The sequence below is a fragment of the Callorhinus ursinus genome, unplaced genomic scaffold (assembly GCF_003265705.2).
Source record: "Callorhinus ursinus isolate GAN/ISIS: 27379988/994484 unplaced genomic scaffold, GSC_fseal_2.0 scaffold45, whole genome shotgun sequence".
NCBI lineage: Eukaryota > Metazoa > Chordata > Mammalia > Carnivora > Otariidae > Callorhinus > Callorhinus ursinus.
In genome coordinates this window covers 4,781,433-4,796,017 of record NW_027397107.1, presented here as the reverse complement: position 1 = coordinate 4,796,017, position 14,585 = coordinate 4,781,433, and the positions used below count along the sequence as shown (strand labels likewise).

Sequence of the window (14,585 nt, the reverse complement as noted above, 5' to 3'; positions counted from 1 at the left end):
CCCCGACCGCCGCCTGGCGGGCCCCGGCCGCCACCCCACCCCGCCCCCGGCCGACGGGCCGCCTGCCCCTGCCGCCGCCGCGACCCGCCGCCGCTGTCCTCCCCGCGCGGGACAGGCGGCCGCCCTCGGCCACAGCCCGCGGCCCCCCGCCCGGGCGCGGATAACGGTGCCACTTCACCCCGCCGGGGCGCCCTGTCAGTCCTTCCGTCCCCCGCCGCGCCGAGAGCTGGCGCCGTCCTGGGGCGGACACTTCGGGGATCGACCCTCTTGGGAGCCCCTCGGTCCTTCCCCCCACCTCCACCCAAGTTCTGACCCTGGGGGAGGTTTCTTCGGGAGCAGACAGGTATTCCTGCCCCAGAGTTGGGGGTCTTCAGGGGGTGACCAGGCCTGTTGATCAGGGTGGGAAATGATCTCTCTGCAGGGGCTCTTCCTGCCAACCTGGGTGTGTGTGTGTGTTGGGGGGGGGGAGGCTCAATGTGACCCGAGGGAGGACAGGGGAGCGTCTGCTGGACAGATGGCCTCCTGGCCTTGGATCAGCGTCTGTGAGGGGGAGGGGTCCATACGACCTTAGGTATGCCTGTTCCTGAGAACCCCAGGATTATGGGAGCTGCTCAGAGGTTTTTAACTTTCTGTTTCTTTGAGTAGGCCAGAGGGGGCATTAAAAGTCCTGGACTGGAATAAATCCACAGGCCCACCCAGGGAAGCACGTCTGGCACCCAGGACTAGCCTAGAATAGGACTGGCAGTAGGAGAATGGGACTTGGGGGTCAGATGGTATTTGGCCTAGGGTTGGCCCACCTGCCTTCAGTTCTCTGTTCATACAGGGCCTCTAGGGTGCATCTGTTGGTGTGTACAGTGTGGCTGAGCATACAGGATGTGGACAGACAGATGCCTGGCCTGGTGGGTGCTTGCTGGGATTTCATGGGTCTGTTTCCTCAAACTCACAGGTACATTGCACAGTGAAAGAGAGGGGAAGCGCGGTGCCAGCACACGTATTTTGACCATTGTCCCAATGGTCATGGCTTTGATTCACTCAGTAAATTTTTACTGAGCACTTACTATGTGCTGGGCACTGGACTAGGTGTTGGGAGGATGGTGGTAAACCAGAGAGAGACGTTTTGGCTTGAGCTCGTAGCCTAGTGGGAAAGCCCAATAATAAATAATCTGGAAATTTCGTTCCACACCAAATATTTGTCAACAAATATGTGCCAGGCATTGTTTTAGATGCTGTGAAGAAAGCAAGCAAAAATAACTGCCCTTGTGGAGCTTTCAGTCTGGTGTGTGTGTGTGTGTGTGTGTGTGTGTGTGTGTGTGTGTGTAAGAGTAAAATAAAGTACATAGTGAAAAATGCTGCCTCTTAAAAGGGGCTAAATGCTAGGGAGAAAAAAAAGAGAGGGAAGGAGGATATGAGATATTGGGTGGGGGTTGAATTTATATTCAAGTGACCTGGGAAGGCCTTCTTAGAAGGTGTCTTTTGAATAAAACTTTGAAGGAAGTGGTAATCATTTCAAACTGTACTGAGTTCAAGTAAGGAAAGATGAGCAGAATGCTGAGAGTGATTGGCCTTGATTTGATTTGGGGGCTTCGGGAAGGCTTCCCTGAGGAAGTGACGTCTGGGCTAAGACCCGAAGGAGGGTTAAGAGTTAACCATGTGTGGAGCAGCACGGAGCTTGGCAAGTTGGAGGAAGTGAAAGAGGCCTGTGTGGCTGGAGGGAGAAGGGGAGAGGGCAGATAAGTCTGTAGAGAGGTGAGTTAGATCACAGGGGGCCTTGGGGACAGAGTGCCTCCCTCCCCCACCCCTCCCTCAACTTTGGTTTGTATCCCTAGTGAAATTAGGAACCTTTGAAGGGTTTCAAGTGATTGACATGATGACATTTACATTTTAAAAGGTCTCTGGCCTCTGTTTGGGGAATGGACTTTGAGATAAGCAGGTAAGGTGAGGCTTTCTGTGTTGAGTGGCCTAACTACTTCATCTGCTTCGAAAAGCCTCAGAGCAGTCTGAGGGAGATCCTTTTCCTCAGTCTGTTTTGTGCAGCTTTTAGAAAGGGAAAGAAAGACAAATTAGCATTTATGGAGAGTACCTGCTAGCTGGGAGAATCAATTGGAGAGACTTCTGCAAACATCATATTTAACTTCATCCTCTCAAGAGAAAGGGCTTGTCCTGCCCCTTTTACAGATACAAGCCCAGAGGGGATAGATGACTTACCAAAACCACATTTGTAACCTAATCTGGATTCAAACCCAGGCCTCCCCGATCCCAGAGTCCACTGGCTTTCAAACCAAACTACTGGAGTTTGCATCTTGCTTCTGCCACTTGCTAACAGAATGATTTTGAGTTTAATTTCTTATGTGCCTCAGTTCCTATTTGGAATGGCCTCAAGCTTTTCCCAGCTTAAATGCAGATGGAAGTACCTATCTCATAGGGTTGGTAAATGCAGGTAAAAGTACGTACCTCATAGGGCTGTTGTGCATGCCAGATTAACCAAGCCACATAGATGTTGTAGCACTTACCTCACATGTTAGTTGCTATTATTACTTAAATTTTTAAAAACTTGTGATGTTGTAGCACTTACCTCAAATGTTGCTATTACTAAATTTTTAAAACTTTCATGCTGTCTCTTAGCTATGTTGTGGTCACGTCAGATGAGATTAAATATATAGATAATTTAATTCTTGGATTCCGTTGAGACTTTTTCCCTCCCTTTTTCTCTAAATAACTTAATGCCAGTGTTCCATGTGATCAGTCATTCAACATTGATCTCCCATTTCATTCTTGACACTGTGCTAGGACTTTTGGATACAAAGTGAGTTCCTTCCCTTCAGAACCTCAGGGTGTCCAGGGGAGGTCAGATAGTAAACAGATGAGCTACAATGTACTTAACAAGTTCTCTAATGCACCTGTAGTTAGAGAACTGTTGGGAGCAGTAGGAACTAAATGCCTGGGGGAAGTAGGGAAGACTTCAGGGCAGAAGTGACTTTTCAACTGGGCTTTGGAGGAAGAGTAGGAGTTTTACAGGCAAGCAGGACTAGGCAAAGGACAGTCCAGATAGAGCTGTGTGTGAAAGCATGGAACCATGAGAGGCTTGGTTGGTATGGGCAGGAGGCTGGAAAGCTGAGTTGGAGCTGTGAAAGGCAGGTCAAGTTTGGATTTTGATCTACAAGCCACAGAGAGTTTTAGATGAGTATTAGATACATCAGAGAGTATCAGATACATCAGATACATACCATGGTCGGTGTTGGAGTTAGAGAGTGGAGACAGATGTCATCCTGGGGGTGGCTTTATTTTGGCGGGATCACTATGTTTCAGGATCTGGTTCTCAGTTTCATAGTCCTAAAATTCAGTTTTGTAGGGCACTCGGAGCTTATTGGATCCAGGCAGACTGACTCACTAACCAAACTTGGAAGAGACTGATGCATAAACTCAGGGTATTAACTGGCCATGAGAAATGAAACTGCAGAATGACAGATGTTCTGTCCTCTGGCCATCCCCCCACCCCCACCCCTTCTGGCCAGGGCTGGGACATATTAACAAACTCTTACTCCTCAATTCCTGTTTGTTTTTCTCAGGCTCATGAAAACTCATCCTTTTTGTTAACATAATCTTTACTTAAGCTGCACAGAGTGTGGCCAACCATGATTATTAATTGATAGAATGCATGATTCTGTATGGTGTGGGTTGGATGTTTGTGAATCTTAAGGAAGAGGAAGAATAACATTTTTAGAAATAAAATACTGGAAAAGGGGGTTCCTCAGACTTGGTATCCAGATTGTAAGTGGTGTGGGTAGTCTTGTACCCAAAGGGTGGTTGTGGACAGATGTATTGGAAATTGTTGTGGGAACAGAGGTCTGTGAACCCATGGAGGGGCAGGGAGCTTTTGGTTCCACTGGAAGGAGAGATTGGTTTAGAATTTTCATCTTCCCTACACATTGGAGACAGAAAAGAAAGTAGTAACTCCTCCCCTCTACCCAGCCTGGTCATGGTGAGCTTTCCTACTGGATTGGAATCTTCATGGGGTTTGAGCTTGTCTTAACACTTCTTTCTGCTGCTGCAAAGCTGGGAAGAGTGGTGGATCTTCTAGAGGTTTAAATCTCTGTTTTTCTACCATGAAAAGTAAAATCCAGATAGACCAACCTAGCTTGTGGACTAATTATTTTTCTTTTAAAACTCTAAAAAGAATTACACCAGAATATTCATGTAGAAAATGTAGGGAGCACAGATAGGTATATAAAGAAAATACAACTAACTGGTAAATCCTCTAACCTAGAGCTACTGTTAACATTTTAATATTTAGTGTTTGTATTAGATCTTTATCTCCAGCTCTATCTTTATATGTAACTTTGTTTTAACTTTTTCTTTTCCTACAAAAATAGGAACATCCTGAATGGGAGAGAATTCTGAGTGTGGAGCAATTGCATGTACTCACAAGCTGCGTTCATTTCCATTTCTGGGCATCTGGTCCAGTGTTCTCCCCCTCCGTGTTCTAGGAGTGTAGGATTGTGATATCCATTAGCTAATTAATTTTGAGAAATGTTTTAGGAGATCAGAGTACTACTTCAGCCAACCATTTACTTTTATTTGAAATGGGAAGTGTATATTTGTGTGTCAAAATGACATATCTGATCCTTTCTATGACTCAAAGAAAAGTTAATGAACACCTTTCAAATTCGGTGTCACCTACAGAGTCATTCCTCAAACCTCTCAGCACTCTGGGCTGTCCTCTGTTCACTGTGTGACTTTGGGTAAGTCCTTTACCTTCTCCATTTTAGATTCTGAAGGTGTTGGATCAAGAGGTAATGGTGGCCCCTTTTTTGTCATTACATTCCAGGAGATGAAAAGGCTGATGATATCTGTACTTGTGATTGATTATGGAAAGTCTGCCACAGTGTTGAGTGAAAAAAAGGAGTGTGTCCACTGAGCAGATTAACTCCTGGCCTCCAATCAGAGTGTGTTTGTGGGGGGGGGGGATGAGGGGGGTCTGTATAACTTTGTTATTGTCTGTTGATGAGAGCTCCACAGTTATTGGAGCCCCCTAGAAAATGCTTTGGGTAGTTCAGAGGTGGCATTAGGGTCTTGTGCAAAACTAAGTCTCCAGGCTTATTCAGAGAATCAAGACCTACTACCCTCTAGGTTTAACTCAGAATGGACTCGCCTCCTATCTGCAGAACAGAGTTTACTGTGAGATCTCCTTCCCTCTGAGTGGTGGGATTGGGTGGTTTTTACTTTTGCTTGTATGTTTGCCTGTCACTTGAATTTTCTCAAGGTGTGTATATCATCTTTACAAAAACAAATAACCAGTTAGTCTATTTTCATTTTGGAGATAAACTTGAATGCCCTAAGGCAAAAACTCAAACCGCCCAGAAATATGTCCCTACGGAAGAGGTCTGGTGTCGGAGCTGGCCACCCCTCCTTGGTCACTCAGGGGAAGATGCCTTTGTTAGATGTGAGGTGAGTTAGGCTAGGACCTCTGACTGGACCAGTCCCTGAATTCAGAGGTCCCGGGATGCACCATCTGGGAGGGGTGATTAGGGTGTGACTTGGCTTCTAGCTTCATTTGGTGGGTGTTTTCTTTAAGAGTGCTTTTAAAGAAATCACTCCTTCTGGGTGTGGCCCCTGGCCTTCACCCATGGACCACTCTCTTGCATGTCAACGTGGAGGATGCTGGAGGCCTTGGTGTTACAACCTGGGGGTCATGGGACTGTAAAGAGAGGGGTTCCTTTGCATAAGCCTCACATGCATTCCTAGGATTTCCCTCCTTCTGGGGGTTCAGCTCATTCTGGGTGTGAGGGAGGAGGGGGTGGCTACTTTTTCCTCATTTTCATCCAGTCTTGGGGCAAAGGAACATCTTACCCACACTGCCCTTGGCAAGCTGGAGTTGACCATGAGCCAGAGGAGTGGGCTCTGGTTTGCTGCATTGTACAGCATCCTACCCCTGTCTTCCAATTCGGCTCCTAAAGTTGAAGTTTTTCCTTAGCAAGCCAAAGGGCAAAGTGAGACCCAAGAGAGAGGTTTTGAAGACAGGTGTCCATTGTAACTGCAAGCCTCTCAGGGCTATTCTAGGGCCTGAAAAACACATCTGAGGCAGAGGTTTGGCATTTTCAGAGGAGAAGGGAGCCCAGGGGTGAGCAGTGAGCAGCTGTTCAGATTCCTCTGGGGCTTGGCCCAGCCGAGGCTCTGGTCTGTATGGGCAAGGGCTGCTCTCTGCCTTGCCTTGTTGGACAGACTCTCCAGACCTGAGCTGAACTGGCTGAGGTTGTAAAAACTGCTTCACTGTCTGAGACTTCGTAAAGGCTATAAATCTTCAGACCCTTGAAAATATTAGATGTGTGATTAATTCTACTGTTATTCTTAATTAAAATGTTTACTTGTATTTAATATGCCATGGAGCCTTTTTGCAAGTGGGCCATCATTGATCAGGAATCAACAGTTGCTTATGAAAGGCCTAGCCTGGGCCCAACCCAGAGCTGGGTGCTCTGTGGAGCATAAAAGAATCATGTGAGATGAACTTTGCCCTCAAGGAGTTCCCCCACTGAAAGCAATTAGAGAACAATTTGCCTCCAGACCAGACATGTCTTAAGGGGGCTTTTCTTGCTGAGGGTAGTGGTTACTTTCACATGGGTCACCCCTCGGAGATGGCGGGCGTTACCTCTGGGGAACATTCTCTGGTACCCAAAATGGATTGAATGGCCCTTTGGGAGGAGGGAGGTGGTGGCGATGATGTAATCTCATCTTTCATTTCTTCACTTGTCTCCCCGTGCCACTGTTTCTCCAAGCCCCTGAACCCGTTAGGAGAAGGTAGCCAGCAACCCACAAAACATGAACCCGGTGCCTACCGTTCCACCATTCTAGCTCCGGTTCTCTGAGTCTAAGGCTTTCGAGTTTTCACTTAGACTCCCCTTTTAAAATATTTACACCCCCCTGGGAGAGGTCAGACTCTTAGCAGTTCATCACTAAATAGTAGCTTTAATTACCAGGAATTAATTAAGTCAACTGAGAGAAAGACTGGGGCCCAGGCAGGCACCTGGGGGCAAGAGTACCCGAAGGGACGCACTCCCGCAGGGCGGGGGAGAGGTAAGGACAGCCGAAGAAACTCTGATGCACATTAGTTGCTGCAGGCAGGTCCTGCTAACTCTGGGGTCGCCCTGGCAGTCCTGCTGGCTGGGGCCTGGGTGGAGCATGGGCACAGTCCTAGCCCTGGCCCAGAGGGCTTTGAGGCTCTGAGGCAGAGGTGGAATTTGGGCTGACTCTTAAAGGGTTGGGAAGATGTGTGTGTGTGTGTGTGTGTGTGTGTGTGTGTGTGTGTCCGTCCCTCTTCATTTCAAAAATAATATATGCTTACTTTGGAAAATTTTGGAACATTCAAGAAGAAAAATCCCTCCTAATTTTATGCCTCGTGATAGAGGGCTGAAGTACATAGGCAGAGGGGAGTGGTTCTTGGACAGTGTAAGTTAGAGGGTGGCAGTCCTCTCCTCAAGTCCTCCCGAAGCCTTCTGTCACTGAGTAAACAGCAGTCCTTGTGGTGGCCCTCCATTATCTGCTTCCTACCCCATCTCCTCTGACTCCCTCAACTCCGGGTTGGGTTCTTTGAGTACTTTCCTGCTTGCTCTTCCCTCTGCCTAAAACCCCCATGCTCCCCCATGTTCACATGGCTTGCTCTCTCACTTGCACCAGAATTGAAAAAATAGTCACTCCAATTTCTGATTTCAGTTGAGGAGCTCCTGTTGAGGAAACCTCTATGACTTGTCCTGAATCTGCTTGTTTGTGACTGTGTGTCTGTCCAGTGGAATGTCTGCACCATGGGGGTGGAGACCTGGCCCATAGTAGGTGCTTAGTCACTGAGTGACTGAATGCAGGTGCATGCGTGAGTGCAGTGTGTGTGTTTTGTGGCAATGGAGGGCGAAGGACAGTGGCCAGGAGCTGGAGGGGCAAGAATGGGTGTGGATGGTGTGGAGGGTGGGGACGATCTTGGCAGGAACGGAGACTGGAGACAGGGTCCAGTGTGTTCCAGTCACTACAGTCTTAACGCTTACTGGTGCATTGGAGGGGGAGGCAGTGATTTGGTCTTTGAGGCAGGTGAAGAAGCACCTGTGGAAATATAAAATCAGTGGACTTGGTCTAGGTCTAGAGCATGGAGGTTCTCAAAAGCCTGGCCTGAGGGTGGGAGCTGTGGTAGGTGATAGGAAACCACTTTAGGGTTTTGAGAAAAGTGAGTGACTTGATGAAAGTGGTGTTTGGGGAAGACTGGTCTCCAGGAGATTCCCTAGGATGACCGTGGGGGAGAGACTGAGGTGGGGAGGAGAGAGGCAACAAGGATGTGGGACAGACGACATCAGTGAGACTGGGTCGTGGCAGGATGTTCCCCAGCTTCTGTGTGGCTACCTCGACAGAGGCTTCTAGCACTCCCAACTTGGTAGAGCTCAAGTATTGTCTATGGCTTCCAATAAGTTTTGGAGGCAGGTGGGGTGTAAGTGGGAGAAAGGGGGAAGGAAGGGTCCTCCTTAGGTTTATCGGGTTGGTGGGTCTGGTGGTAAGCAGGTAGTCATATCCTGCACTGGGCCTGTGTTCACAGACTGTAACCCAGGATCAGAGCCTTTCTCTTCTTTCTGGCCTGCTGAAAACTGTTCCCCATCTGAGAGTAGCTGTCAGTGCTCTGGGTTTTCTTTTGAACCTACACACATACCAGGACAGTATCTGAAATCCATTTGTTTGATCACCTTCTTTCTTTCTTTCTTTTTTAAGATTTTGTTTATTTATTTGAGAGAGAGAGAGTGCAGGAGCAGAGGGAGAGGGAGAAGCAGAGTCCCTGCTGAGCAGGGAGCCCGATGCGGGGCTCAATCCCAGGATCCTGGGATCATGGCCTGAGCCGAAGGCAGACGCCCAACCGACTGAGCCACCCAGGCGCCCCTGATCACCTTCTTTCAACTTCATTTTCTGTCTCCATAGTTTTATCTGTTTCTCAAAACAAATTGTCTTTGACTCACAAACCCATTTAGATTCGGTTAATTGACTGGAAATACTTATTTCTAAATGGTTTCTGTTTCATTAGGCTTCTAGCCTGTTTTTAAAAAGGCTTTTGCCAAGATGAGATCAGTGGAGCAGTGATTTGGGTATAATCAGCTTCTTCCTTGTGATCTTTTGGTACAAGCCATGTGTTGAGATTGGTGTTTCTGATGTATTCATTCCTAGAATAAGTATTTGAGTGTTTGCTGTGTGCCAGGCACTATTTTAGGCACTGGGAATATAACAGGAAACAAAAATCTTAACCTTCATGGAACTCATATTCTAGTATGTAGGCTTATAGATAACAAGCAAAATATAAAGTATGGTGGAGAAAAACAAAGCAGGGATGGAGGATAGGGAGGTTTGGTGGGGAGGCAGATTTTCTATTTTAAATATGGAAGTTAGGGAAGTTACACTGATAAAAAGACATTTAAGCAGAGATCTGCAGGAGAGAGGGAGCCATGTAGATATCTGAGGGAAGAAGAGCCATCAGGGTGGAGAGAAGAGCATGAGACAAAGTCCTTGAAGCAAGAGAAAGCTTGAGGCGTTTTGGGAACAGCAAGGAGGTCAGTGTGGCTGGGGTCAGAGTGAGACGGGGGAAGTACAGGAGAGAAGGCCTGGGCTTGTAAGTTCCGGTGGGGACCTGAATGAGATGGGAAGCCCCCCGGTAGCTCTCTTCTGCCTCCTTCCCGGAAGGGTTGCCTTCAAGGCCGACCATGCTGAGGGGCTTCTGCAGCCACTTTTGGGTGAGAGTGGGCATGGGACTCTGAATCATCTGGGAGCCTCTCTTGGGCCAGCTGCTTGGGCCATCCAGGACTCCGGGGCCACCTGGAGCACAGGTGCCATTTCTGGGACTGGTTCAGTGCCAATACCATTATTCCATAACCACCAGGTAACTGTCACAGCTTCAGATGCCTGGGTTCACCCCACTGCTATATAGTCAGTTTCCAGGGAGGCCCAGAAGTCTGCATTGTTAACAAGCTTTTTGGGTGATTTTTGAGGCCAGTGGTCCCTGGACCACACTTTGGTCTATAGACCATGGTTCTCAGCCCCAGAAATATCTGTCACCTGTGGTGGTTTTAAAAAATGCCTGGCCCCACCCCTAAAGATTCTGATTTAATTGGTCCTAGGTGGGGTTAGGCATTAGTATTGTTCCCGAACTCTTCCTAATGTACATCCAGGGCTAGGATCACTCATCTAAGGATTAAATAAGCCTCGTACCCGGTACTTGATGGGGACATTTGAATGGGTAACTGTGAGTAAGAGACTTCATTCAGCCCCTCTGGGAAGGCTAAGGCGGGGCTGGTCACCTTGCCAGGAATAACAGGCATCTTTCACGTAACGTTTATGTGCTCTATCTCATTTGACTTCCTCACTTCTCTGGGCCTCCGTTTCCTTGCTCGTAGAGTCAGTGGCTTAAATTTAATGGTTTCCTAGAGTCTCTTTGGCTCTGACTGTTCTTAATCTTTCTGGTGTTGGAAGAACCTCTAAATCAGAACAGCGTTCTAGGACACTGTTTACTGATGTTGGTCTTAGAACACCCTAAGGTACGTCATAATTATGGCAAGGGCTGTAGCGAATGTCTCAATAGCAAATTGAAGGAAGATGTGTGCCATCTCCAGTAGCAGCCCGGGAAGAGGAGGGTGTTGGAAACCTGAAATGTGTACCATCAGACCTCCCCGTTCAGAGCTCCTAATGGAACCCCTACCTTGGTCCTCAGAGGCAGGTGGGAGCCTGGGCATTCGTCTTGGCTCTGCCACTTAACTGGGGTGAGTTCCTTGTGAAGTTGGAATCGTGTTTTATAAAATGTAAAGCTTTTATAAACCCAAGCGTGGTAGGGTGGCCGGGGAGAAGCAGGCAGCCTGGGTCAGCGAAGCCCGATGCTTAGGTTTGCCAGCCCCTCTCTGCAGCCAAGCTGTGTTATTGGGGACAAGAGGCAGTTTGAATAACCTGACGGAATCCAGTGGCTGCAGAAACTAAGGTTAACCTGGAATAAATAACCAGGCACATTCTGGAGCACCTCAGGACTAACTCACCTAGGACATCAGATGTAAAACACCCCTCTGCCTGGCACCTGGGTCTCTGATTTTTGTCTTCATTGGGACAGCACAGTGTCTGGTACTTAGTTTGTGTTTTGAAATGTGATGGTCCAGTAAGAAGAAGAGAAAGTTTAGGGGAAAACAGTTTTTCTTTCTTTTTTTTTTCTGTAGAATTGGGATGATGAGTTTCCTTCCCTTCCCTTTAAAATTTTTCCATTCATATTGTCTCTATCTGTATTTTGAATCCAAACTAAATGCTGGTCTCTCTAAGTTAAGACAGAAATGAAGTCAAATGAGGGAATGCAGAATTAGAGTAAGCGTGAGCAGAATTTGAAATGCGACTTTTCATTCCGTCATTTATGGGCACACAGACCTGATGGGCCATTAACCAGTTTCTCCGCACTGGCCAATTAAACCCGAATCTCGGGGCGCTGTGGCCAAGCAGGAGTAGTTTTCCAAAGTTCCTGAGGTGATGCTGGTGCTCAGCTACAGTGAAGATCACCTAGTTTTAAAAAATGGGTTCTGCCGGCTTTTCTGTGTCTTCTCTCATTATTATCACCTGCTCAGTGCTTGTCCCTTTCCTGTCTCCCCTCATGTGACTTTCCCCAGCTTACCCGGCCCTCTGCTTCCTTTGCTTCAGCAGGCCTCCTGAGCTGTGTGGAGGGGCAACCTTGTCTCTGTCCCCTATGCATGCTTCCAGCCAGCCTGACGCTTAGGGATTCAGCAGTCTGCTGGAAAACTAGGAGGTAAAGCCTGCTGGCTACTGAGGTTGGTGGCATAATGCTTAACACATGCGTTTGCTATGTTGAAGGCAGTGTTGTAAGAACTTGACAAATACTAAATCACTGAATCCCTACAACAGCCCCATTTTACACATGGAGAAATAGACGCAGAGGTGAAGAAAGATCCGTAGGGTCAAATGGCTAGTGAGTAGTCGAGCTGGGATTTGAACCACCGCACCACGATGGGGAGGGGGAGATATTCTGGGGCCTTGAATCTGGGGCTTTGATTTTGTGTTTGGAGATTTTCTCAGGGTCTGATGCGTACTTTTATTATTGTGATTTTTACGTTAACTTACTTAGACATTTACCTTCAGGCCTATTAAAAAATGTTTTATTTTTCTTCTTTCCTTAGGTGGTGTTTGGAAGCTAGACCATGTGCCTAGGTAGATGTCATTCCTTTCTCCATAGCTCTACACCCCCAGCAACGCTCACCACACCCTTGTTTTGAGAACCTCTCTGAGGTATGATGTCTCGGCTGACCTGAGCTGGCCTTGAAGAGACACAAGTGATGTCTTTATGTTCCTTGGTGCCTTTTTTTTTTTTAATTGTGGCAAAATATACATAACAAAATTGACTATTTTAAGCATTTTTAAGTGTACTGTTCAGTGGCATTAAGTACATGCACAGTTGTACAACCATCCCCACCATCCAGAATCTTTTCATCACCCCAAACTGAAACTCTGTACCCATCAAACACTAACTTCCTATCCTTTCTCCCCCTTAGGCCCTGGTAACCACTGTTATGCTTTCTTACTCTCTGCATTTGACCACCCCAGGTACCTGGATTCCTAGGTGGAATCATACAGTATTTGTCCTTTACACCTGGTGTATTACACTCAGCATAATGTCCTCAAGGCTCATCCATGCAGTAGCGTGTATTGGACTTTTGTCCTTTTTTAAGGCTGAATAATATTCCATTGTTTATTTGTATCACATTTTGTTTATCCATTCATCTGTTGATGGACACTTGGGTTGTTTTCATCTTTTGGGTATTATGAATAATGCCACTATGAACATGTGTATAAAAGGTACTCTTTGAGGCCCTGCTTTCAGTTCTTTTGGCTATATGCCCAGAAGTGGAATTGCTAGATCAGATGGTGATTATAGGTTTAATTTTCATTAGGAACTCCCATACTGTTTTCCATAGTGGCCTCACCATGTTATGTTCCTACCAACAGTGCACAGGATTCTGATTTCTCCACATCTTCACCAGCGCTTGTTATTTTCTGGGGTTTTGTTGTTGTTGTTGTTTATAATAGCTATCCTAATGGGAAAGGGGGGTGCCGGTTACAGAGTATCAGTTTTTGTCTCAGTTCTCAGCTGTTTAAACTTTGTTGCCTATCCCTAGTGTCCGTGGGTATCATCTCAGTCAGCTGACCAGTGCCGCCCAATCCCAACCCCCTCCCCTTTTATCCCCTCTTCTTTTTATCTTTAAAAATAACAGCTTTATTGAGATAAAATTCATATGCCACGCAATTCACCCATTTAAGCACAAAATTCAGTGGTTTTTAGTATATTCAGAGTCATATCCCTTCTTCTTAAGACTGAAGACTGCTCTGTGCCCTGCTCTTCCCTGTGGTTCTTGGAGGTAGCCCTCTCTCTCTGCTGGTGTCATACGGATCCCATCCTCAAGACGGATGACCTTATTGTGGGGACATTGGCCAGTAGGCACTTTCCACCGGTCCAGTGTTGAACTCAGCCCTGCAGGAGCCCAGGACGCACAGACAAGTGCTACAAAGCCCCATCACCACTCAAGGTCTCTGTGCTTATAAAAAGTTTTAAAAAGTGAAACACAAATTATGTTGCAAACTTGCCAACTGCTTTACTGGTAATAAACCTGCTTAGGAATCCGTGACTGTCCTTGAGCAAACTTAGTTCTGCACAGGTGAGCCTGTCAACTCATTCTCCCTTTCTAATGGTGGATTACCTTTTAATAAACACACCGGAGCTTATACAGAGACAGTGGAGACACGAGCAATTATGTAACATGTCAGGTGGTGGGAAGGGCTCTGAAGAGAAGGCAAGTAAAGGACGGAGATTGATGGTGAGGGTGGGTGGGGGATTGGCATGTTACATACACCGGTCATGGAAGGCTCCTGACAAAGGGGCATTTGAGTAAAGACCTGGTGGCAGCGATGTGTGAGCCCCTGGAGATCTGAGGGGAAGGACGTCCCAAGCAGAGGGAACAGTAGACTCAAAGGCTCTGAGCAGGGGCATGCTTGAGGACCAGGGTAGAGGCCTGGGCCCGCCCGGAGCCGACTGGGTGACAGAGAGAGGGGTGGGAGATGGAGGCCATGGAGGTCGCCCCACATGAAGGCTGCAGTTCACCCTGCAGGAGATGGGACCGTGTTCGAGGAGAGGAGGAGTGTGACCTGATGGGTGTTTTAAGAGTAGCACTCTGGCTGCCGTGTTGAGAATGAGCAGCAGAGGCAAGGGTGACAAGCTTTTGTGGGGACCCAGGAGAGAGATGACAATGGTTGGAGGTGGTGGGAAATGGTTACATCTGGAGATATTTCGAAGGAGCACTTGACAGGATTTGCTCTTAGGTTGGAATTAGGGTATGATGGCAAGATAGCACTCAAGGATGCCGAGTCTGGCCTAAGCAACTGGAAGGACAGAGTGGTCACCTGCTGCAGGGGGAAATTGAGAGTTAGACTCTGGACATAACTAAGTTTGAGATGCCTGTCCAAGTAGAAACCCAAATCTAAAATCGAGGGGATACCAGGTGGGGGGATGGGTTAGCCTGGTGATGGGTATTCAAGGGGGC

At 47.4% G+C, this 14,585-nt stretch overlaps 1 protein-coding gene across 4 annotated transcripts in view; it reads left to right on the top strand.

Moving 5' to 3' along the window:
* The first annotated feature begins 214 nt into the window (after positions 1–214).
* The window catches only part of ZNF592 (zinc finger protein 592), a 47,954-nt gene continuing 33,583 nt past the window's right edge, over positions 215–14,585 (top strand). Inside the window, exons 1-3 of one of the 4 annotated variants that reach the window (XR_012375153.1) lie at positions 215–343; positions 12,171–12,279; positions 13,362–13,574. Coding sequence is in view for 1 of the 4 variants with exons in the window: in XM_025893041.2 (XP_025748826.1) it covers positions 13,456–13,574 (119 nt within the window). In the remaining 3 variants the exon portion in view is untranslated. Of the gene's footprint in view, positions 344–12,170; positions 12,280–13,361; positions 13,575–14,585 lie in introns of those variants that run through there. The other 3 variants (XM_025893041.2, XM_025893042.2, XM_073882217.1) reach the window with 3 other exon arrangements.